A 26,855-nucleotide genomic window follows, 5' to 3' on the forward strand; every position below is an offset into this window, starting at 1 on the left:
CTCTCAAAATGTAAACCTCCCCTCCTCTTTTTCTAATTCACAGGGTTTTTTAGGTGGTTCTATGAATGTTCTCGATTGTTACTCATTCCTGGATATGGAGGGTTCCCAGTCAAACTTCGCACATATATTGGAGATCCCATTCCATATGATCCAAATATAACAGCTACGGAACTAGTTGAAAAAGTAAGTTGGATATTATTTTTGTAATTTCAGGGAGTCTATGGTCTTAATTTAAATGATGTTAGTTAGGTCTGAAGTATTTGACATTAAATTCCATGTCTATTGTTTCTTATGAAGTAAAACTTTCTTACAGTACATTGGCCATCTTACATAGTGTACTGTTATTCAATAACGTATCTCCAGCTGAAATATCATTTTATCCTGATAACATTATCTTATACTGTTAGATTCCTCCACAGATTTGTGCATTGTTCTAATCTCAGCGCCATCCTCCCTGGCCTTCTCCCTCAATACTTTACACCAGAGGTTTCTGAACTGTGTTCTGTGGAGCACTTGCTGTTGGTCGGTGAAGAGTTGGCTAATCACAAGGTCCTGGCTGTGCTCCTTGTTTCCAGATGGGAAACTGTCTTAAAAGAAGCTAAAATACATTGCATTACATTACATTATTTAAACTGATGTAAATTAATAACTTTTATAAATGCCCACACAAGGCTCTGGTGCCTAACACATACTTAATATTACAACAAAACCCCAGCAGCATTAAAACAATCTTTCAGAGAAGAACTCTCCCAGCCAGCCACCCACAGAAGAGCTTCTTTCCACATATTCCTAGTTTCAGACGGTATACTTCAGCCCCCTCCAAAAACCCATCTAACAGATGTCTGGCAGCTATTTACAGCAAGTTCTAAAATCTTAGAGCTCTCACAGAGAGTGCCCTGCTATCCACTACTCTCTCCTTTCTAGTGAAGGGGATTCAGCTTGAGTGCCTCTGGTGACCACAGCTGTGGCATTATGGCACGGGAAGAGAGGCAATTTCTCAGGTAGGCAGGTCACAGGCTATTTAAGGCTTCCTAAGTCATAGCCAACACCTTAAATTCCACACAGAGACCATTACACAAATGCCAGAGCACTGATGTCATGTGTTCCAAGAATGATGCCTTACTCAACCACAGTTCCACTGTTTTCTGCCCTAGTATTCCTCTCTGAATGCTTTTAATGTGTAGCTCTAAAGAAAGCACATTGCAACAGTCTACTCTTGGGTAATAAGGGTGCAAATGGCAGAGGTGCGTCTTTAAAGGATACAAGGTCCTAATCAGACAAAGAAGGTAAAAAGCTGACTGGGTTACTGCTGTCATATTATTGTCCAACAGCAGCTGAGTGTCTGCAATCACTCCTGAGTTGTGAACCCTGTGAAGATGCACTCCCTCAGTTAAAGAGATGGAAATACTTCTGTGAAGTTACTTTTGGATGTAAGCAATCAGCTGTGTTGCTAGTGGGATATTTTCTCAATCATCCCTGAAGGGGAAATGGTTTATGAAAAAAATTTTCTGCTAAGGTGTGTGTCCTATCTTAGGGAAAAGATTGGGAACCTATGTCTTGAATCAAAAAAAAAAAAAAAAAAAGTCCTGGGTGGCACAAAGTAGGTTGAATTTAGGTATCTTGATTATAATACGTCTCATTTTATTTTGATCTGAATGAAAATACTTCTTAGGTTCTGTCAGGGTTCCCTCCCCACTCTGAACTCTAGGGTACAGATGTGGGGACCTGCATGAAAGACCCCCTAAGCTTATTCTTACCAGCTTAGGTTAAAAACTTTCCCAAGGCACAAACTTTGCCTTGTCCTTGAACAGTATGTTGCCACCACCAAGTGATTTAGACAAAGAACAGGGAAAGGACCACTTTGAGTTCCTATTTCCCCAAAATATCCCCCCAAGCCCTTACACCCCCTTTCCTGGGGAGGCTTGAGAATAAACAAGATGAGCACAAACCAGCCTTGGATTTTTCAGACCCAAAAAAACAAATCAGATTCTTAAAAAACAGAATTTTTATTAGAAGAACAAAAAAAGATAAGAGAACAACTCTGTAAGATCAGAACGGAAGATAATCTTACAGGCAGTCAGATTCAAAACAGAGAATCCCTCTAGGCAAAACCTTAAGTTACAAAAAGACACAAAACCAGGAATACACATTTCCTCCAGCACAGCAAATTTCACAAGCCAAAACAAAGAAAACCTAATGCATTTTCTAGCTAGATTACTTACTAACTTTACAGGGGTTGGAGGGCTTGCATCCTTGATCTGTTCCCGGCAAAGGTATCACACAGACAGACAAAAGCCTTCCCCCCCCCTCCAGATTTGAAAGTATCTTGATCCCTCATTGGTCATTTTGGGTCAGGTGCCAGCCAGGTTACCTGAGTTTCTTAACCCTTTACAGGTAAAAGGACTTTGCCTCTGGCAGGAGGGATTTTATAGCACTGTATACAGAAAGATGGTTACCCTTCCCTTTATATTTACGACAGGTTCCAATATCAGACCCCAGTCCAAACACATCTATAGTCATCTGAGCTGTGCCGCTCCTGAACGACTGTGGGTCTGAACAACCCAGGAGAGACTCATCAAGTTAGGATGAAGTTCTTCCTCTGGGAGATCCAAAGGAGAGAAGAGAAAAGGATCTACTGCTGCAGACTGTGGAACACAGTGGGCAGTGGAGAGCTAACACAGGCTTCTTATCTCTAACCACCTGCTCTTACTCCCATTCAACTCCTCACCTCTGCTCTGCCACACACAGTGCTTCATCTCCAAATAGGAACAGCATGACTGTGTGGTCAGGGATAGGTAGACAAGCTCAGCAGATGGGTTTTAGTTTTGTGGTGATGTTAATATAAAAAACGCCTTGCAGTGCTTTGGGGCATGAGAAAGGGCATAATTAATATGTGATTTATTTCTTTATTTTTTGGTTGCAAGTGGTTAAACTTGGAGGTCAGATACAGTTCCCTCACTGCACTTTCTTGGCTAGTCACTCATTCAGGAAGTCGTTTAGGACGAACATTAAGCATGACGTCCCCAGCAGTACTAAAGGGGTTTTTAATGGTCCAGGGCTGTCAAGTCTCCTCTTTAACAGCTTAGAGAATGAGTGTAGAAGCCTGAAAAGAACAGTGCGCCTGTATTCTTCCCTCCCAGACTTTGCCTCTTCCAGCCCCCACCCCCGCCCAAATTATAATCCGTACAATAGGGAAGAAAAGACTTACCCTGTTGGGTTGTCTGGAATCTGGAAACTATGTGGCAAGTGTATTAATGCAAGGAGGCAGTGTAGAATAGCTATATAGGCATTCCACAGCCATCAAGAAGGGATAAGCTTCCCTGTAGCCTACACCCCAAATCACAGATTACCTTGCAAAGGCTTTGTCTGCTTAGCTTCATCAGAGAGGCAGGTCCTCATCCACAAAGCATGGAGGCAGCAGAAGTGTTGTTTCAGGATGTCTTGCATCATAGCTCCTTGCCCTCAGGCAGCTTCTGTAATCTTTTTCTGTGGGGGCTAGAAGGACTGTACAATTATTGCCTCTTTCCTCCTAGTTTTTTTATTCCTTTTCTATTTTATGGTATCTTTTTGATTCTATAGTGATAAGTGAAGCGTAAATGCTTATCTGGATAGAAGATGATTGAGGAACTTCACAAAGCCGTTTCTAAAACCAAAAATGACTTCAAATGCAGGGAAGCCTGACTTCCTGAAGGAGCAAAATACCTTTTCTGCTCCCAGGAGCCATTCATTTGGATCTGGGAATACAGGAACAGTTAGATTCCCACACCAGCATAAACATGATTTCGACCACTTACAAATTCAAAGAAGCATTTGTTTTCCCTTAGATTCAGATCATCAACGTCCTGTCTCCCCTTTCCCCTCACCACCACCACAGAGGGGAAGGGCATCCTGAGTGTACAATGGGAAAATCCAGGGATAAGGGAAAAACACACATTTTGCGCTTTTAAAAATTTTCAAAGAACAAATAATCTAATCATCACCTTGTTCTGTTCTGTAAAATAGATCCAGAAGATCCAAAGAGAAGGTCTGAAAAGGAAAGGTGACTTCTTTTCAAAGGAACAAGGGGAAAGGGTAGAAGCCTTACTCAGACAAAATGACAAATCAGCCCCTGGACTTTAGGAGGTTTCCATGTTCTCCTCCTATATTTGCTTGGTAAAGGGGGACTCCTGCAGAAAGCTGAAGCAGCAGGCTTTCAGTGGTCTCTTCTTTGACGACAATGGGATTGCAAAGGTGTATCTGAGGGCATAATTTGACCTGCAAAATCTTTCAATAATGAGGATGCCTGAGAAAGGGACAGAGCTTGACTCTAAATCCAGGAGTTTGCAGGAGTGGCTATTAGTGAAATTTTGTGCCATTTGTGACATGGGATTACTATTTATCCCAGATTAAGTTGTCCTGTGAATTTAGATTGCTGATGAATAGCTGACAGTACTATTTGATAAACATCACTTTGAACACGTAAGATCCTGCAGGCTCCTAATATTTGTAATACTTTAAGATTGGGCAGTGGCAGAGGAATATCTTAAAGGTTCTCTGCAGAGCAAAGGCAACTATTTGTTTTGCCCCGTACTTATCCCTCCTGCCTTGGAGGGATTACCTCACCGTTTTTTTCCAAAGATGCTTTTCAGTGGCTGTTAAATTTGTTTTGCAATAGAAATGACAATTGTCTATAGTCTTCTCTTCCCTTTCTTTGGTATAGAAACTGACTAATGATATCTCACAAGGCTGTATCCTAAACTGAAACTCTTCAGACACAATCCCTATTTATCTAAGAAAAAATCTAGCCTTTGTTTGATTTATGGGAGAGAGGAACAGAGGGAACAACAATTTGTGGGTAGTCTCGGGGACTGTCTGGAGGGAAAACAGAAATTTAGCTCAGGATATCACTTAAGGCTGCAATACTAATTTAATCTTTTAGTGATTTTATCAAAGTTCTCCTGTAAAGAATGGAAAAGTCTATTTCCAATGAAAAATATATGGAAATAAAATCCCTGAGTCTGATTTATTTACTTATCCTAGAGGAGCAATGTGTTAGGGCAATGCTCTGTTCCCATCCTGTGCTGCCCCAGAAACTCTCACACCCACTTTCTTTTAGAGTTCACTCTGTATTTTATTACAAACCATTCTCCCAACACCAGTGTAGTGCAACATCACCGTTTTTAATTCCTACAGTTTTTAGTCCCTCTTTACCAGGACATTAGGAAATGAGATATCCCTTTTTGGGAACTGTTTCAATCTGGCTCAGCTAGGCCAGTCGTCTCCTCTTATAACACTTCCTTCCTGGTTTATCAGGTTAGCCATCTGAGGCCTAATTAGTTCCTTACCTCCCCAGCATCACTTTCTGATTAGCTGCTTACTCAATGAGCCATCAATGGGAAACAAATTCAGGCTACAGTGATCAGAGTGCTGATCCACCTGTCAGGCCTCAGCACTCTGTCACAAGAAACTAATAGCAAAAAGGTCTCGCTTTGCAGGCCATCTTGAAATATGTAAACTCAGAGGCAGTTTCTCTTGATTTTCCATTTAAAAAAATCAAGAAAATATATTAATACAACATGAAATTAAAGACAGAAAAATCAGGAAAAGGTGAATGTTTTCACAGTGACTTGGGGAGATCTTCCAAGAGATAAAAGGGAATTAGATGCCAGTTCCCATTGACTTGCATTGACTGCCCTTTGTGCATTTTGAAAGTCTGCCCTGATCCTGTACTACAATTATAGTCAAATCCTACTCTTCAGCCTCCTAAACATGAAATACCTCGCAGAGCCCTTCAAAATGTGTAAGAAGGAACCACATTCCAGTCACTTTTTCCCTTGCATGGACACATGCAAGATAGCAATAAGGTGGGTGAGGTAATATCTTTTATTGGACCATCCTCTGCTGGTGAAAGAGACAAACTTTTGAGCTACACACAGCTCTTATTCAGGTCTGAGAAAGGTACTCAGAGTGTCACTGCCTAATAAAAGGTGGAGCAGATTGTTAAGCATTAGAAGTTAACATATGTTGCAAGAGACCATTGAAGATGAAGTGGACAGTTACCACATCTGCAGTCTTAGGACAAAGGAGAGTTAGTGGTCATAGATTGTGGTAATGAGACATAAAACCAGCATCTCTATTGAGTCCACGATTTTTAGTGTCTAGCAAGGTTATGAATTTAAGCTCCATGTCTTGTCTTTTGATGATGTTATTCTGGTTTTCCTTTTATTACAAGGACAGAGAGGTCAGATATGGAGTTGATCATTTCAGGAAAAGTGTTTGTCCATGGGTGATAGGGTATTTTTGTCTTTTATTATTAGGACCAACACAGTTACAGCAACACTACATACAGGATATATAGTTAGACATCTGCAAATGATAAATGTTATGAGACAGATCCTCAATTGGCATGAATTGGCTGAGGTTCTGGCCTTACTGGAGTACAGTGGGGGTTAATGCCACTATCAGAAATGTTTTTCATTTCCTGACTCTCATCCATTTAAATAATTTAGAAAATTTTGGCCAATATATGTGCCTGATCTTAGGCTCACTAATCCATAGTTAGGTGCCTAAATAAATAGTCTGATTTTTTTCCACAAGTGTGGAGCACCCAAGAGCTCCCATTGACCTCTTTAACTAAAACATTTTTTTGATGCTGAGGGGAAGCCGTTGTATCACTTTGGGTGGAATAAATGGGCCCAGAGAACAGGAGGTGTTAACATGATTGTTGTTGTACAATATGAACCATTTTAAACGAGGTTTGGGGTCTTGAGTACAGAGACCTTAGGCTGCTTAGTTATTGTGGCAAACATAACGAGAAAACTCCTGGCAAAGGCTGAAATATATTGACTGATATACACGGAAGGAAAAGAATCAAAACAAGGCGAAAAGCATTGGAATTAAGTGATTATGCAAAACAAACAATCCCTTTTTCAGAAATAGCAGATACGAGTTAGAGTCTCTTGCTCTGTCAAGCAGCCCATCTTGGTGGGGAAGAGTTAGTTTTGCTGTTCAGTTTTCAGTCCTGCTTTTGACAAAAACAGACACAGGAGAAGAGATGGAATAGTATAAGTAGGGGGAAATACAGCTTTTGTTGATGTGCTCAGGATACAAAGAGGCTAGTCAGGGGTATCATCTGATTGGTCTGTTTGTTTCCAGGGGTTCTTTCAACCTAAAGCTCTTGGTAACTTTTACTCTGTGCAAGGTGGTGTCAGGAAATAAATCAGGGGAGACACAGCTGTCCGACCGATAGATGGCTGGCACAAACAGGACAACACAAGAGTGCTTTCACTTAAAGCTAAACTTTACTTAGTCTCAAGCACTTACACACGTCTGCAACAGGTTAGTAAAACACCCCCAACCCTTGATAATTACCAAAGCTGAGTGTGGCTCTCGAGTGGCACAAAGGCAGCCCGTCTGCCAGTGGGGAACACAAGATGCATTCAGAGGGAGAGTCCAGTCCTGGAGAGTCCCTCTACCTCAAACTTTTCCCCCTTATTTATATATTAGTAATAGAATGACATGTCCCTTAAAGCAAACTCGTTAAGTGTAAGCAAAGTCAGGATGAGTTCCACCCTGACATCTGGTGGTGAGGTGTGGCAAGTTGTGGAAAAATAAGATCAGGGGCCGATCTTATTTGCATAGGCACATATGAAATAGGCCATAGCTGCCCAAATGGTCACTTTGGCTGCTGTGGGATCCCCAGTGTCTCTGTTATTGGGGCAGGAAGAATAAATGGTTATTACCCTGATTATGGGAATCAAGGACAGTGGAACTGTACTTGGCCTTTTGTTATGATGGAGGGACTCGCCATCAACTAAGTAGCACTCGCTAGGCAAGGGACATGGGTTCCAAAACTCTGTGAATGGAGAGAGGCTGGGGACAGGTATTAATACTTGGTGGCATGGGCCCCCTGGTGAGGGCCTTACATGCTAATTGCACTTCTTTCTCTCTCCACTGTGGAATATCAGAGCTAATTTTGATTCCATTAGGAGTCTAGTTACAGGCTGCTGAGCTGAATTCACTTTGGGCTAATGGTGCACCAGCATTGAGGCTCCCCTACTACAAACTGAAATCACAAAAGAGCGAAACTTACTAAGAGCTGAAATCACTGAGTGCTGTGTTAAGTAGTGAGGGAGCCTGAAGATATATGGTGGAGCAGTTTGCGGGACGGTGAGCAGAGCAGCTGGTAGAGCAGAGCAGTTTGTTGGATGCCTAGAGCAGCTCATGGGGCGGCTGGCAGAGTGGAGCCCCATGGAGAGGTGGGGCCATCAGCTTTGGACCACGTAAGGTGCCCCTTAACTCTCTCCCCTCCAATCTCTACCCAGGTTGGGAGGTAAAACTCTGCAGATAAATTTTTGAACTCTGGGGTTGCCCTGACCAGGGACAGAGACTTTTGGGTCATTGGACTTTTGGGACTTTGGGTGATTTTGGGTTGATGGACTCAAGAACCAAAGGGAAAGGACATGCCCCAATTTGCTTGGGGTGGTTTTTTGCTCATGGGTTGTGTTATGAATCCTGTTGGTGGTGTTTCCCCAACATAATGACACATTGTTTCTCTCTGTTATTAAAAGGCTTTTTGCTACACTCAGACTATGTGCTTGCGAGAGGGACAGTATTGCCTCTTGGAGGCGCCCAGCGGGGGTGGTATATATTTGTCCCAGGTCACTGGGTGGGGGCTCGAGCCAGTTTTGCATTGTGTTATTGGAATGGAACCCCTAGATACTGAACCTGGCCCTTGTTGCTGCCAACTCTGACAGGCAGAAGGGTTACATGAGTAAGCAGTTTCAGTGGTCAAGCGAGAGGTTCCTTCTGATGATCGATTAACCAGGTGTGGGTTTTTCCAGAGTTCGCAGCGTTGAGTCCCCAATAGACATTCCTGGGGCACATTCTGCTCTTCTAAAATGCATGTATCAGCAACTTCAACACAATTCTTATCAGGAAGGACATGGGGTCAAACTGCCCTCTCTGTGGCACCCAAAACCCTCTCTCCCCTCCTGCCTTGGTTAAACTGAGACTGCTGAATGGCCAATTTACAGCCTGCTGACTTGGCTGCTTTTAGCAATAAGCCATAGTGGTTTCAGGCACTTTATTGGTTTGCCAAAGTCTCCTCGTACAGGTTCAGGTCCCTTGCCTTTGCCAGTCGTTCTCTGACTGGCAGAGTTGGATGGACCATCTCACCTTGTTATGCTGGGACCGTGTGATGCTTTTGGTCTTCAGATTAGGCAGAAAGCTGAGAGAGGACAGGAGGTAGATGGTGAGGGACAGGAAGGGGGACACGAGAGAGGAGGACAGAGTTGGACCTCATGTATCAAGTTGGGGTCCTTGCTGGGGCAGTGGTGATGGTTAGGCACAGGGCCGTCCTTAGGGTTTATGGGGCCCTATGCAATACTATTAAACTGGTGCCCCTATGCCCGACCACAGCCCGGGCTCGCAGCCCGGGGGGGAAGGTGGAGGGATGAGGTAGCAAAGGATACCAAGCCGCCTAGCCCACCTCATGGCAGCAGACAGTCACAGTTCACAGCAGAGACCCCTGTATCCTCTCCGTCATGCAGAATGCATCATGCTGACACATTCAGCTCTGTGAATACAGCCCCTGCGCACTGTGTGTGGGAGCCGACCTGCTCTTATCTGCTGTCATGGGTGGTGGGCGAAGCTGCCGCTTGGTGAGGCTAGCTCCCCAGCCCTCCAGTGGCCCCGCCCATACTCCACCCCTGCTCTGCTCCAGGCCCCACCCCACTCTGCTCAGGCCCTGTCCTCTCCCCACTGTCTCTCTCCTCTTCCCTCCCGCTCCCTGATCACCCCCTTCCAGCCAAATCCCTGAACCCAAATGAAGCAAATGATATTTGAAAAAAACACTCTTCTCCAATTTCTTTGTAAAAAAGGTGGAGCATGTTTTCCACTGTATGCCAGAAGGTGAAGACTGGACATGCAGAAGGGACCTAATTAAAAGCACTAAATTTGGGAATAAAAAATGTCAGTCATGGGTTTTTTGATATACACTGAAGTTTGTCAGAGATTTATTTGCAAAAACTGTGTAGTAAGAGCAAGTCAGCTGTTGTGCTGAATACAACTTTAAATATTATGGAATACATGATGCAGCTCTTCTCTGCTTTATATTTTCTTAATCAGTATTTCTAAGATGATTTTATATTTTAAGTGTACTCTTAAGCCTTCATAAGGTAATAATTCCAGATTATTACATATTTAACTCACTAAAACAAAGACATGATTTTAAATTAATCAGTCATAGAGGATTAGTGTGTTCATAGCAATGTTCATTCCTTTTAGAAAAAGGGAACACTAATTTACTTTGTGTGATCTCCATAACAATAGACATGTTTATGAAATTTCACCAACTTTAAAAAATATGTTTCTAAAGATGTTAGGCATAACAAAGGATTTTATGACAGGTTTCAGAGTAACAGCCGTGTTAGTCTGTATTCGCAAAAATAAAAGGAGTACTTGTGGCACCTAGAGACTAACCAATTTATTTGAGCATAAGCTTTCGTGAGCTACAGCTCACTTCATCGGATGTATACTGTGGAAAATACAGACGATGTTTGTTTTTATACACACAAATCATGAAAAAATGGGTGTTTATCACTACAAAAGGTTTTCTCTCCCCCCACCCCACTCTCCTGCTGGTAATAAACACCCATTTTTTCATGATTTGTGTATATAAAAACAAACATCTTCTGTATTTTCCACAGTACGCATCCGATGAAGTGAGCTGTAGCTCATGAAAGCTTATGCTCAAATAAATTGGTTAGTCTCTAAGGTGCCACAAGTACTCCTTTTCTTAAATGATTTTATATCTTACTTAGGTACTGATTTTGCTAGAGGGTTCTCTTAAAACTAGTTCCTCAAATAGTCAGAAGTAAAGAAAGGTAAACTTGTTTGTCCAGGTATCTCTCAGGAAAGGGGTGTTGTCCCTTGGGCTCTCTTCAGTAGGGGTGTGAAGGGAGAAAGGGGTGGACAGAAAGGATAGGAAGACTTTGGAAGCAAGTTTTTTGTATTATAGTAATTAAAATTAAAATGTGTATTTTATATAAGGGTGATCCTTTGAAGGATTTATTTAAAAAACTATGTCTGAAGATCCAAGCATTTAAGGCTAAAGATGAATACTCACATAGTGCATCTAAAAATCTATGCAAGGATTTTTTTAGAGATGTGATTTTATCATCTTTAGCAACACATGAATGAAATATTTTTAAAGCAAATTTTAAACTAAGGTCCTGTAGACTAACACGTTCTGAGTAAATATGACAGTAATGCACAACTGTTTTTGTCAGTAAATTCAGAAACTGACAGTATATACCTGGGGGTTGGCAAATGCCTGTTAAATGGCTTCATTACCACTTGAATGGCTCTTTAACAATTTCAGTGTTGTGCTAATCGGTCTGGCAGGCTGCAAGTCTTTGTTACTAGATCCCCTCCAGAGTAAGAGTCATCAGGCTGCAGCAGCTAGCTGTGGGAGCCTACAGGGAGGCTCAGAACAGGGATAGGAAGAGGCAGATGGGTGGACTGTAAGACCCAGGGGTGCCCCAAATTTTCGGGTGCGCAGCCACATATGTCTAAGGAAAGAAGAAAAGGAGTACTTGTGGCACCTTAGAGACTAACCAATTTATTTGAGCATGAGCTTTCGTGAGCAGTGGGGTGAAACGAGAGCTCACGAAAGCTCATGCTCAAATAAATTGGTTAGTCTCTAAGGTGCCACAAGTACTCCTTTTCTTTTTTCGAATACAGACTAACACGGCTGTTACTCTGAAATATGTCTAAGGACAGCCCTGGTTAGGCATCCCCATTGGTGTGCCAAGGTCCATGTGTCAGATGAAAATCCCCCAGCAGCAGCTGCAGTAGTGCTAATGGTTTTTCTTTTCTCTCACAAAGTCTCTAAAGGATCCCAAAAGGGGGTGATGGGCAGAATAGCCCATCCTTTATTTTGTCCACCAGTTAGGACTAATTTCTGAAGAACCAATTTTGGTTCATTGAGTTCCAGTCCCATACTCCTCTTGTTTACCAGACATGATGTTAAGTACAGCCCTTGGGTGCTATCAGTACATCCTCTCTGTTTAATTCAGTCTCCTTTTTCCTTTTCTTAAATAATGTTCTACAGCAAGGGATTGTGACAATTATGAACTTTTACCCACTTTCCACACATTAAGCTCATAATCAGAGAAGGCCCTCTGGGCCCTAATCATTACAACAGAGCAAGGGAAAGGGTCAAGGCTGAATATTCATCAGATTTTAGTCTGAGCAAAATTATTCAGTAGATGAGATTTAACATGTCTGAAAAACCAGGGTTTGTAAACTGCTTAAGGAACTATCTTTTTACATCCTACACCTCTCTCTTTATTTGATGCATATGTTTATGAATGGTAAACATTTAAAATAGGGGTTGAAAAGGTAGTAGCTGTTTTTGAAGGGGAAAACTGCCTTCTACACCTTGCATCAGAGGTTTTACATCTAAATAGGATTTCCGCAGTGATAGCTTTGTTAAAAGATCTTTATAACAACTCCAATTGAAAAACTGTGAAACTTAAATATGAAATTATATCGAGTCACACAGTTTAAGGGCTCAAACCTGCAGGTGAATAATTTCACTTACAGCTATAGTCCTATTGAAGCTAATAAAATTAATCTCCTGAGTTATGCATATGCCTAAGGGTTTGCAAGATGGAGTAGTAGTGAGCTAATATTTTCATGTCACTTTTGCATATGTAGATCTGGCTGTTTAGTATGCTTGGTTATCACAGGGGAAAATACACAGGTGTGTGGGAATGAGACTATCCCTCAGCATGGGCTTCATGGGATCTTGTGAAGAATTTACCCTTCCTGCCTTCTCCTCCCCCAACATTTTCCACAGAGTTTTATGTATATCTTTAGCATCCTTGGAAAACTAGAAGAGAATGATGATTGAAGTGGTGATTCTTGAAATATAAAAGGTTTCCCCCTCTTTCTTTCTCTTAACAGACAAAGACTGCCATTGAAACGCTAAGAGACAGACACCAAAAACTACCAGGAAGTATACTAAGAGCTCTGTTGGAACGATTTGATAAACATCAGAAAGAAGACTAGTGTATTTAAATATATATGTTGTTGTTAAATATTAAAAACTGTTAGTGTAACTTGTGGGAGGAAAAATTGTAGTTTTCTTAAAAGGACAAGAGACTGCAAACTACATGCATCAAACATTCAGTCATATCACTGCCTTAAAATCTCTCTCTCTCTCTCATCTGGTCTGGCAACTTCAATCCAAATAATAAAAGAAAAGGAAATTAAGAGGATCATTATCCTGAGAGAAATTGATTTGAGATTGTTAAACCAGATGACAGCAGACATTATTCTGACATAAAAGTTAGAGCTCATGTAACATTAGGAGCACATTGTGGGAAGTCAATTATACAGGGAATTGACATCAGAAAACTTCTGTGTTTGGTCTGTTTCCAATTGTTGATAGGAGAATACAGCCCATGTACAGACCAGACGAGAGAGAGAGACAGAGAGATATTTTGAGACATTCTGAGTATAACACACTTGTAACTATATTTTAATATTTAATAAAGGTGCACATAAATGTATAAAAGGTAAAAAAGTTACGATTTATCAATGTTGCCTTTGCATTAATGTTGAGTGTTTCCCTTACAGTTTTTTCCTTTGAACAAAAAGCCTTTGATTAATTTTTAAAAATTGCAATTGAATTATTGATTGAGGCAAACTATATGTACATATATTTCTATTGGAGGTCCTTATGCACTCTCCAAAAAAATGTTGGTACTCTCGTTAACACCCAACCATAATAATTAAATAGTGTGATACCACTGTGACACTACACCCCATATTCATCATAGTTGTATGATTGTGATATGTCTTATGAGCCTTCTATGGAAAAGTTATGATTTGCTGAATATTATTATCCTATTTGTGTGCATGTATCATTTTTGTATCTAAAGTTATGAGTATTGACTATGTATCTGTATTTCAAATGTGCTTACTCTGGGTAACAACTAGCCTTTCGGGTATAACAATGAAGAAGCTATACAATGCTGGTGGCTCATCAACAAAGACAATGGACAATGGAAGAACTTAGGCTTCCTGTGACTGTTTCAGCCAGGCTATGAGTAATGGCTGCTATGACTCAGCGAGGCATGGAAGGGCATGTGACCAGACCACATGACACTAAACTCCATTTTGATACCTGTATTTTTTCACAAACTGGGCTGGGACCTTAGCTTGGAACAAAGGATTTCCACCATATGGAGAAACTATATAAGGTGGGGAGTGACATCATGATTTGTCTTCAGTCTCCTGCAACTCAACACCTGAAAGAAGCTCTGAAAGACAAAGGGTTTGTAATGGGGGAGGGGAACCCAAGCTGCACAGCAATTGTGATCTGTGCCTTAAGAATCTGCAAGCCTGCTTTTATCATCAGTCAGGGTGAGAAATTGCTCATCTGCATCCTATCTATCTAATACATTAGGTTTAGTTTGTGTTTTTGTTTATTTGCTCAGTACTCTGTTTGCTATAACTTATAATCACTTAAAATCTATCTTTCTGTAATTGATAAAATTGTTTAATGCTCTATCTTAACCAGTATGTTTTGAGTGAAGTGTCTGGGAAAATCTCAGCTCTGTGAACAAAGGCTGTTGCATATCTTTCCCACATCGAGGGGGAAGCAAATACATTAATAAGCTTACATTGTACAAATCCCTGTGCAGTGCAAGATGGTACAATTCTGGGTTTATACTCCAGCTAGAGTGCAAGGCTGGGGAACTGGGAAATTGGCTGTCTGTCCTTGAGTGATTTAAGTAAAGCACTCAGCTAGCTCAGTTGGGTGTGTGGTGGCACCTGCTGTCATGCTGGGTGACAAGAGGGCCTGGAGCGGCTGGCTGAATCACCAGCAAAGCAGTGTAAGAGAGACCTGCCCAGCTGGGGAGTTAGGGGGCACAGTGGTTTCCATAGCTCCCAGACTGCACCCCAGAGGTGATAACCTGTCACAACCACTCTTGTTAAAAATAAATTATAATTGAATATAAAACCTCTGGACATCTGAAGAAGAAAAGATAAAGTGTGTTGTACATAACAGACCAGTCAACTATACTTCAGCCCACCGTATATGGACAATTGAGTATGCAATTGACTAGAGAGCCATTATAAAGACCATTAGCCTGGCCAGGTCTAACTAACTTTGTATTAAGTATGTACCTGTGGTTTTAAATCTCTCATTGGAATATAGCTGAATTTGGTTGGTGTGAAAGAGCAAATGTATCATTACTGTATACAACTTTCTTAATTAACATGATAGCATCTTATCAGGAATGTGCAGAAGACTCAATGGCTGGGCAAAAAAAGTATTCCCCAGTCTGGTACCTTTCAAAATAGGAGACTCCAAAGTCTAGATGGAATTATTGGTTACATTTCAGAATTATTTGGAACTGGAATGTCTATTCAGAAAATGGGTCAGATGAAAAATATATTTAAAAAACCCCCTGTTATCTATTTTGAGCACCAGGCAGTGGAAACCATCTCTAAATGCCTAATTCATGGTATTGAGGGCTAGCTACTAAAAAAAAAACAATAGTATATTGAGTATAATATGTATAACATTGCTAAACTGTTTAACCAAACACTAGCAAAACTTGAATAAATTAATTGCAACAAATAAAAAGGTAATGGAAAATCAGGAAGGGAAAGCAATTATTTGTACCATTTATGGGAGTTACATGTTAACTACTATAACGAACTCATTAGGAAACACTGAAAAGGGAAAATTGCTTGACCTTATTAGTGATAAACAATCAGCTAAATGTTGTCCTCTGTGCATAACAAAAACTGTGTTAAATTGGCAATGTGTTAAATTGTGTGGACAGATCTCCTTTGTACCATTCATCCAAATTGGGGCACATTTTATTCAAAACAGTCTTGCTCAGTGTCTGGTCCCAGGTCAATTTGTTTATGGTATCACTACCAATATTGGATCCTTCACAAAGTGGTTACTGGCCATTCAGTAAGTTATCTGGAAGACAGCATCCACACAAAATAACTGGACTGAGGTCAACTACTGGTGTGTCACGCACCAATGCACACCTGAATACCTCTTCACATAGCTTCTTGTGCCAGGTTTGTTTTTGACATCACAACTCTAGTGTGTGGCCATGATGGCTCAGACCTGTACCATCAGATAGAGAAGCTAGCCACTGCTGTCTCTGACCTGATGAAGCTTACCAAATGATGACAACCAGAAGTAAGGGTAACCTATAGTATGAGTGGACTGTACTGTGTAATAACTACTTACAAGAAATTTATATATGGAGACCTCACTTGTAATGTCGCTACTCCAAATTTCTGTTTTACTCCTCATGTATGTAGCACTGTAGGACATGCTATAATAATGCCTATCCCTGTTTTTCAGAATAAGTCTATTATCCAAAATGAGCCCCAATATCAGGAGACGGTTGAAATTTACCTACTAGTTATTAACATGCATATTAATCCTCTGACTTTATATTTAAAAACAGTACTAGATCGGAAAGACACACACATTATTCAAATTGGAAATGAGGTGCATAAGGCAAAACAAGCCTTGAATGACCTTATCCATGATGGGGATCTTGAAATACTGGTTTCCTACACTTAAAGCAAAGTTGCATGTAAAGCTGTGTATTGATATTAGGTGTGTTAATTATGTATTGTCACTTATACGTTTGGTAAAACACTTAAAATCACGTATAACCCCCCCTCCCCCATTCATATATTAATTTGGCAAAGGTGTGGTCTTAACTACAACATTACCAAGGCAACAAGTGGGGATTTGTTGACCAATATGCTGGTGAGCATACATACGTATGTTTATATGTATTATCCTTACCATTACACATTAGCATTTATTAAGCAAAATAGTATAGCAGTTATAAAACCTAAATTGTCCTATACCTTTACTATAATCCCATTCTCTTATGCTAAGTGTCTCATAACATCTTGCATTACCTTACATAAGCTTTGGCTTAATGTCAGGGTCAGGACACATGATTATTTTACCATAAGAACAGGTAGGGAGTTATTTTCACATGCCAGCATTGGAATGTCCTAAGGAAGAGGTCAGGATTTAGGATAGTTCTACCTAGAAGGTGCTTTCACACCCAGAATGCATATGTTCATGGGTACACTATGGTACCACAAAAACAAGATAGAAAGCTGATTGGTTAAATCTCATTTCAGATGACATGTACATGAACTTGTAGAAAGGTAGGATATGAAAAGATGGCTTTAGGGTAACTCTGGAAGCACAAGTTCTACATAAGGTGAATGTAATAACTCTGCATGAGATGGCTTCCCAGAGACTGATTCATATAGAATTTTTTTGGTACTATATTATTTTTGGCTTATAGCAGTAAGCCTGACTGACAATGGTTATTTGGTCTCTTAAGTATATTTCACAACAAACCAAAGTGTGGTCAAGAAACTGACTACGCAATTTATTAACAGTTTGAGAACCCAAACCACCAATATTCTATATTTTAATTGTTACTTTTCAAAGGTAAAAGGCAAAAATAAATTATGTCTATTAATTTCTTATAAAGTAAAACTTTCTTACAGTAGCTCAGTCATCTCTTATATAGTTAATTGTTGCCCACTAACAGAGAGCTGGAGCTTTCTGTCAATGACTTATGACCTCCTTGTCTTAAATTCTCACAATTGTTTTAATTAGAACTGGTTGAAAATTTTTTGATGGAATAGTTTTCTATTGGAAAATGCTGATTCAATGAAATCCACACCTTTTGCAAGAAGAACTGATTGTGTTGCAATGTTTGATGAAACACTATTGAAGTTCTGCATTTTAATGTTATTTTGACTTTTTATTATAATATACGTAAAATGTTTTGATAAATTTGTTTCAAAATTGGCAAAAAAAATTGGAAATTTTTTTCAGGAAATTTTGAATTTTTTTACTTTTTTCGTTCAGATTCAGAACAAAGGAAAAATTTAAAACATTGTCATTTCCTGGAGAATTATAATTTAATTTCAACCAGATATAGTTTTATTCTAATAACCCTACTCTCTGCTACCGTCCCTCAGTAATTTACATCTGAGGTTTCCAAACAGTGGTGCAAGGAGTAACTTGTTTATTATGTATGGAGAGCTGGTTGAGTACAGGCACTGGTTTGACTTGTTACCAGCTAGTAAATTGCACTGAAAGAATATTAAAAGCTTTCTCAATTTCTTTTACATGAAAGGAATCAGTTGAATCATCACAGGGATATTATCTGCTTGCAAAAGGGAAGGAGTTGAGTCGTATAATTATGTCTCAGAGGGGAACTTCTACCTGAGGCATTCATCTATCTATCAACTATCATTGTACTATATTTTGTGGGGAAAGTGTGATGCAAGGGAGGTCAGTTTTAGGCATCCTGAATACAATGACCCCATTCTGGGTTGCCTGAAGCACTCTGGAAACACTCACTTGAGAATTCCCAACAGAAGGAGATTAATTGGGGGGTGTATGAGGCCCCACACCATGCTCTCAGCTCCCAGCCTTTATGGGTATGCCCAAGGTGTGGCTGAGATAAAGGTATGGCTGGAGATCTGCCATGCTGTGGTTATTTCACTACCAAAAAACCCTCTGAAGCAGTTGTGTCCAGGGTCTAAATCAGAGTACCTGAGAACCAGATCATTCCTTAGCTGACCCTAGAATCTGTGTGTAATGGGTAGTCTGCCCTTAAGGTTTGTAGGGCTTAGTGGTCAGCCCACCCTGCCATGTGGCATGACCTTTTAAGGATTTGAAAGGCCCAAAAGATATATATTTATACAAGTAACTATAGGGGATATGGACAGAGAGGAAGCAGTCCTGTGAATGACTGGTGCTTGGGAAGATATCCAGTCACTGTATCTTAAAGGACTTGGGGCCAGGTGCTTTGTAGAGCGGGTGGAGCAAGCACCCTTCATCCCTCAACCACTTGGGGATGAACTGGGTGAAGATTCATAGAATCATAGAATATCAGGGTTGGAAGGGACCTCAGGGGATCATCTAGTCCAACCCCCTGCTCAAGGCAGGACCAATCCCCAACTAAATCATCCCAACCAGGGCTTTGTCAAGCCTGACCTTAAAAACTTCTAAGGAAGGAGATTCCACCACCTCCCTAGGTAACACATTCCAGTGTTTCACCACCCTGATAGTGAAAAAGTTTTTCCTAATATCCAACCTAAACCTCCCCCACTGCAACTTGAGACCATTACTCCTTATTCTGTCATCTGCTACCACTGAGAACAGTCTAGATCTTTGGAACCACCTTTCAGGTAGTTGAAAGCAGTTATCAAATCCCCGCTCATTCTTCTCTTCTGCAGACTAAACAATCCCAGTTCCCTCAGCCTCTCCTCATAAGTCATGTGTTCCAGTCCCCTAATCATTTTTGTTGCCCTCCGCTGGACGTTTTCCAATTTTTCCACATCCTTCTTGTAGTGTGGGGCCCAAAACTGGACACAGTACTCCAGATGAGGCCTTACCAATGTCAAATAGAGGGGAATGATCATGTCCCTCATTCTGCTGGCAATGCCCCTACTTATACACCCCAAAATGCCATTGGCCTTCTTGGCAACAATGGCACACTGTTGACTCATATCCAGCTTCTCATCCACTGTAACCCTAAGACCTAAGATTGCCTGCACAAAGGCTGCCTCCTCTCTCTGTAGCAGGGAAGACAACAGGAGTTAACAGCAGGAAAAGGCTGACTTGCTGAACACCCTGTACTGATGCCTAGTTAAGGAAAAGGGACAGGTGAGGGAGAAGCTGGCAAAGGCTCTACAGCTGGCTAACCCACTACTCAGGTCCAGAGAGATCTGGGAGGAATCCTCTTTCAGAAAAGAGTGAGGGACTAACTAACGCAGCCCTACTTCCAAAGATGAGCTGGGGCAGAGGTGGGCAAACTACTGACCACAGGCCACATCTGGCCCGCAGGACCATCCTGCCCGGCCCTTGAGCTCCTGGCCAGGGAAGCTAGCCCCTGGCCCCTCCCCTGCTGTTCCCCCTCAGCTACACCACCGCGCAGGCAGTGCGGCAGGTTCCAGCGGGGCTGCAAGCTCCTGGCGCTCTGAGCAGCATAGTAAGGGAATGGGGGGAGGGAGGGGTTGGAAAAGGGGAAGGAGGTCCTGGGGGCAGTCAGGGGACATGGAGCAGGGGGTGGTTGGATGGGTTCTGGGGGGAGGGGCAGTGGATAGGCATAGGAGTCCTGGGGGGCCTGCCAGGGGGCGGGGGTGTGGATAGGGGTCGGGGGGGGCAGTCAGGGGACAGGGAGCAGGGGGGGTTGGATAGGGGGTGGGGTTCCAGGGGAAAGTTAGGGGCAGGGGGTCCTGGGAGGGGGCAGTCAGGGGACAAGGAGCAGAGGGGGTCGGATGGGTGGGGAGTTCTGAGGGAGGCAGTCAGGGGGTGAGGAGTGGGAGGATAGGGGGCAGGAGCCAGGCTGTTTGGGGAGGCACAGCCTTCCCTACCTGGCCCTCTATACAGTTTCACATCCCAATGTGGCCTTCGGGTCAAAAAGTTTGCCCACCCCTGAGCTGGGAACTTCTGCTTTAGGGAGGATTGTAAAGGCACAAAAAGGAGTAATGCAGAGAAAGAACGGGTAAGTGTTCCAGAAAAAGAGATTGTTTCCCGGTGCAGAAAAGAAAAGTCTCCTGAAGGAAGGAGCCAGAGATTGCTAGTTTGGACTAAACCAGATACAATGAATGTCCCTGGGTGTATCTAAGTTTCTACTTATGCCTATGGCTCTTGTTAATAAATAAGATCCTTGGAAGGTGGGGAGCAAGGTCTGGATTTGTTTATAATCTGGATCAAGGGAACTGAGGCAGGGAGCACCTGCGGTGCCACACTTGACCAAAAGCGGGTGAACCAGGGTGACTTCCAGCCATCACAATATGGTTCCAGGGCTGGGGTGAAAGATTTCTTCCCATCAAGGAGGGATAGCTGAGCAGCAAGACACAAACACCTTCCCAGGGAGTAAGATATTTACCCTCCTAAGTTTGCGTTTGGAGGGCTAGCTCCCGCTTTTTGCAGGCATCATGCAATGGGAATGAGACAGTCATTGAAAACATTGAAAAAAAAGAAGGCAGGGGCTCATGCAACTGTGTGCACTGACTGCAGGTAAACAGGGCATGTAAAATGGATTGGTCTCTATGGGAACAATGCCTCTGTGGCATACCCATTTGACCAGAGTACTGAGAGAACTGGAAAGTTCCAACTAATAGAGAGGCTGTGCCCCAAAGTAGTAGAACTCAGACTACTAGAGTCTAAACCAAAGTGTGAGGATGCAGTTTGGGGTAAGAAAGTGTGAGGCCCTAGTGGCCACATGTTTTGGGAGAGGTAGGCCTGAGGTTTTGAACTCCACATTGCTTATGGGAAGTATCTTGACTTCAACCTCGCCCCAGTGGGTAAAAACTTCGGGACTTGAGCTACCTTATTATAGGAACCAGATCAGATGCAGGAACTGGGAGGGGCTCCATGCAAGATGGGGATGGCCAACTGTTATAAAGGAAAGCAGGATTACAGGGCTGGGAGCACCTCAAAGGTGAGTGACTCCAAGGTTCTAAAGAGCCAGGGAATTGCTGGCAGAAAGATTATGAAATTGTTCAACAACACTAAATTGCAGGTCCAGAAGAAGCATTTCTACCTAGATTTGGATGGTTGGATAAAAAGGTGCAGGAAGTCCAAATCCAAGAGTTAAAGGAGAAACTCCTGGGCACTCCTGAAGGGGCTAACTGAACAGCACCAACAAACAAAGCAGATAGAAGCAGATCTGGAAAGGGCAAGACAGACATGAGAGAACAACTATTCTATGCTGGTCAATTAAGTGAAGATGATTCTACATGGCAAAGGAAACATTTTTCATATATGGGGACAAGTAACAGAATTGCTACTCAGTTTGAAAAGGAGCTCAGGAAGGCCAAACCAGGAGAAGAGCAAAACTTTCACCCACAGGCATTGTGGGGACCCAGCTACAGAGAGTTCATGAATTGTTACAAGAAAAGATGCACCAGAAACTAACTCTCAGGACCCAGATGGAGTGGGTAGTGGCTAAGAAGAACCACTTCAAAGAGAAGCTATGTGAAGGGGCTGAACTGAAAAGAGACTGTGAGAAGATCATCCATCAACAGACAGGAGATGGAATATCTGTTAGTTCTGGAGAGGAGCTGCTCTTCTCACCACACAAAGAAGTGGGAACATGCTGTAGCTGAAGTTTAGGAACTAGAGATGCTCATTCTGATCCTGGAGTAGCAGGTCACCAAACTGGAGACTAAGACCGGTGAGCTTTGGGGGTTGTCCAACAAAGCAGTACTACTGCACCCCTTGGCAGAAGAAACTGGGTTCAGGGGAAAGTGAGTCTGGAACCTTATAAGAATGCGGGGACCAGGGCACTAGAACATTTGTGAAGACATGTGATAAGGTGCTGGGCACAAAGGTGACGTTCTGAGAGGTTGGTGTTAATTCAGAAGAGCTGATTAACATTTCATATCTTGAGGAAGACTATTCTGATGGGAGAGGTGATGGTTCAGCAAAAGACTGCATATTCCCAAGGTTCAAACACCAATATGGTATTCAAGTTAGAAGCTGCAGTATTGGCAGTAGCTTCTACAACTACACAGCAGACCTGTACAATAATGGACTGGGGTGAATTAGAAGAGAAGGCAACTTCTGCAGATAGTCTCCAGGCTGAAACCTTATGCTACAATCCCAGATCCGGGAGTTCCAGTGGTAGCTACAGAAGACCTGTTTGTCTCTTGGAAAGATGCTAGCACAAGCTGTCCAGATACGTCAACAATGATTTTTTCTAAGAATTTTACAGCATGGGAAGTTAAGTTCTCCTATGACACTTCCAGCTAAGGAATCCAGTTGGTCAAAGAACCCTGTCAATGCCGAGTCGCTTGTTTCCCTTTTTTTTAAACCCTCTTCTCTGTGTTAATTGCACTGGCAAGGTTTTAGCAGTTCTTAAGCGCTCTCTAGAAAGAAGTAATATTTGTGACTATATTCTTTCCTCTCCTTGCTCTACAGAGCTGTATCCTAGAAGCAAGATACTTCATGCTGCTATCAGAAGCTAATGACTCTCAATCCAGGTTCTCTCATTCTGGGTGGGAGTGGAGTAGTGGTTGTAAGGAGCTAAGACACCTTTCTACATGTGTGGGGTGGGAGAGGAAAGGAAAGGAAAGGGGGACAGACTGAGACCCTTTTCTCAGTTCATGTTGGGGATGGAGGGGTTGTAAGTGTAAGGGAGCTGAGGTTACTCTCCCAGTTCATCTGCGGGCAGGGGCTGTAAATAAATGCATAATGGGTTCTGTTCAGTTTCTAAATCTGTGACACATCAAATAGTAAGTTCAACTTGGTTTATTCAGTCAGATTCTTCTTACTACAGTAGAACCTCAGAGTTACGAACACCTTGGGAATAGAGCTTATTTGTAACTCTGAAATGTTCGTAACTCTGAACAAAATGTTGCGATGGTTCTTTCAAAAGTTTACAGCTGAACATTGACTTAATACAGCTTTGAAACTTTACTATACAGAAGAAAATGCTGCTTTTGACCATCTTAATTTAAACGAAACAAGCACAGAAACACTTTCGTTATCTTGTCAAATCTTTTTTTTAAATTTTGCCTTTTTTTTTTTTTAGTAGTTTACGTTTAACATAATACTGTAAAATATTTGCCTTTTTTGGTCTCTGCTGCTGTCTGATTATGTAGTTCTGATTCCAAATGAGGTTTGTGGTTGACCAGTCAGTTCGTAATTCTGGTGTTCGTAACTCTGAGGTTCTACTGTACACCAAGTACAGCATGTACAGACAGGTGGTGCTGACCACACAATCTGGAGGCCAGTCTGCAGCTCACCCTTACCCACATGGGTTACAAAGCTTTTATAAAAATAAAAGGAGTACTTGTGGCACCTTAGAGACTAACCAATTTATTTGAGCATGAGCTTTCGTGAGCCACAGCTCATTGTGAGCTGTAGCTCACGAAAGCTCATGCTCAAATAAATTGGTTAGTCTCTAAGGTGCCACAAGTACTCCTTTTCTTTTTGCGAATACAGACTAACACGGCTGTTACTCTGAAAGCTTTTATAGACCACTTTTTAAAATCTCATTTTATACTTTGTGGTTAGTTACACACCTAACAGCATTGAATCACCATCAAATGCCACCCTTGCAGTCCAGATAGCATTGGTTCCAAGTTTCCACCTTTATATGCAAAAGGTAGGTATATATGTATGCTTTGGCCTGATTAACAAGACAGTACTAGGTTATGTAATTAGCTGTGTAACACTTTTTAACCTATCGTTTCATTTTGTCCTTTACTGCTGGAACATCTTATCCATCATCCATTCTGTAATACAAAGTTCATCTGTTGACAATGTTCTGTTTCTCTTTGTTAGGGCTTCCATTACCACTTCATAATTTGTTATTCAGGGAGAACCAATCAGATTTTAACAAGCACATAGGCTTAAAAATACTGTTTGCAATTATGAAAATAGGTTATGAAAATAGATCACACGTTTCCATTCTATAAGCAGTATAAGCTTAATATACCCAAAGTCATATTTGCTTTTAGTTTCTTGCAATAACTGTGTACAATGCTGGGAAATGGAGGCTTATATGACAATAGTCCCTTAGAACAACTTCATAACTTTTTATGGACCTTTGGCCTAACATGGCTGAACCATCTTTCCTGGTTCAGAGGGTAGGGTGTGTGTGTGTTGTAGGTGTAAAGGGCTGAGGACCCTTTTCTAATTCATGGAGAGGGGAGAGGAGAGAGGAGGGAGGTCTAAAGGGCGTAGCCCTCTTTCCCATTTGTGTACCTTGTACTACTATCAAAGACATGGCTCCTTGTGCTAGGTTTTATAACTGAAAAAAGTCTCAACTTTGGTTTATGGAATTCTCAGAGCACCCTCATTCCCATCTCTAGTATTTGCAATATCAAGGAGCAGTTGTCTTAGACCACACTCACCCAAACACACCTTCATTAGACACCATAGGTACATATATAACCATCTGTGGACTTTGTACTTGGAGAGGGGCTTCTGTGTAAGCTTCTGGCATGTAAATCATCATGAGCCTGTACCAGAAACCTTTTAGTGACCCTTCTGCGAGTACTGCTCTGGGGGAGTTCCCAGTGTCCAGAAGAATGCAGAAGAAATAGGAAACTTTATATGCCACTCCTTTCGTTTCATCTGTTCCCCTATTAGTTCAGTTTTGTCACTCATTCTGTGTGTAAATGCTGAGAGGGCACAGTATTGCTTTTACATGAGGTTTGTTTAAAACAAGCCAACAATTCTTGCATTGTATGATCTGTTTTATCCATGATCTCTGAGTGCAATAAAAAATGAACCTATAATTTCACCACTTCACCTCCTCCCTGAAGTGCTTAAGGCAAAATAGATCATAAGCACAATTCAGAATACACTTCCGATAATTAAATTACAAGACTACCGTATAAGCCTCACCAGTAGTTAGCCTCTTTTTAAAGCTTCCATAAGTACCATTTACCATAAATTGTTTTGGTTTTAAGAATAGCTGAGTCTCACCTTTTATATAAAGGAGGAGAGAAACAGGCAGTCACATTGTAACTGCACTGGTTATGCTTTTTGATAACTAAATCATACTCAACTTGATAAATTCACTTCATGACTGAGAATTGGTTTAAATACAGTTTTGTTAATACACCTGGATCCTAACAGAATATGCATGAAGAACACCAACTATGTAACAAGTAAATCAGACATGTTTTTAACTGTTGCTTACGAATTAGTAGTAATTACGTACTGAAAAGCAGAACCAGGGTGCTAACACTCACTTCAATGTAATTTCACTGATTACAGTATGCTTATAAGGTGTGGTGCATTTTAAAACATTCTTTTTGGCTAATCTTTAAAATGGCTTTCAGTTCAATTAATTGAAACATTAGGAATATATTACCGAATCACTCTAAAATTCCTATTAAGATACTTATAGAAAGCATTTTTCATGGGTAATAGATGGATCACAGTGTTTCAGACTACTGAGGGCCAGATCCTGCTCCCTTCAAAATACAGGGGAGATTTGCCACTGACTTAACCCAGGGGAAAAAAATGAATTTTGAGCTGGTGGTTCCAGGCTTAAATTCATGGTGCTCTATATGCAGAGCAAGACAATGTGCTGTCTTTTCTGACATGTCTAGCGCAATAATTACACTGTTTTATAATGCAATTTCACAATATCTCAGGTCTGATTCTTATCTTGATGCCTGTAAAAGACACACTTTTTAAACAAAAAGAAAAGGAGTACTTGTGGCACCTTAGAGACTAACAAATGTATTTGAGCATAAGCTTTTGTGAGCTACAGCTCACTTCATCAGATGCATTCAGTGGAAAATACAATGGGAGATTTATATACATAGAGAACAGGAAACAATCGGTGTTACCATACACACTGAAATGAGAGCGATCACTTAAGATGAGCTATTACCAGCGGGGAAAGGGAGAAACCTTTTGTAGTGATAATCAAGGTGGGCCAGTTCCAGCAGTTGACAAGAACGTCTGAGGAACAGGGGAGGGGGAGCGGGAATAAACATGGCGAAATAGTTTTACTTTGTGTAATGATCCACCCACTCCCAGTCTCTATTCAAGCCTAAGTTAATTGTATCCAATTTGAAAATTAATTCCAATTCAGCAGTCTCTCGTTGGAGTCTGTTTTTGAAGGGTTTTTTTTGAAGAATTGCAACTTGCAAAGGCTTTCCTGCTGGTAATAGCTCATCTTAAGTGATCACTCTCATTACAGTGTGTATGGTAACACCGATTGTTTCCTGTTCTCTAGGTGCCACAAGTACTCCTTTTCTTTTTGCGAATACAGACTAACACGGCTGCTACTCTG

The 26,855-nt window shown here is 41.5% G+C and overlaps 1 protein-coding gene across 2 annotated transcripts in view; it reads left to right on the forward strand.

The window, feature by feature from the left end:
* LOC140906702 (DGAT1/2-independent enzyme synthesizing storage lipids-like) overlaps positions 1-13,559 on the forward strand; it is a 47,088-nt gene extending 33,529 nt beyond the window's left edge. For both annotated transcript variants that reach the window (XM_073331148.1, XM_073331146.1), the window contains 2 exons: positions 44-183; positions 12,952-13,559. In XM_073331148.1, the coding sequence (XP_073187249.1) occupies positions 44-183; positions 12,952-13,056 (245 nt within the window). In that variant the 3' untranslated portion in view covers positions 13,057-13,559. The remainder of the gene's footprint in view (positions 1-43; positions 184-12,951) is intronic.
* The last annotated feature ends 13,296 nt before the right edge of the window (positions 13,560-26,855 follow it).

Source organism: Lepidochelys kempii, chromosome 2 (assembly GCF_965140265.1).
Source record: "Lepidochelys kempii isolate rLepKem1 chromosome 2, rLepKem1.hap2, whole genome shotgun sequence".
In the NCBI taxonomy this organism is placed as follows: Eukaryota; Metazoa; Chordata; order Testudines; family Cheloniidae; genus Lepidochelys; species Lepidochelys kempii.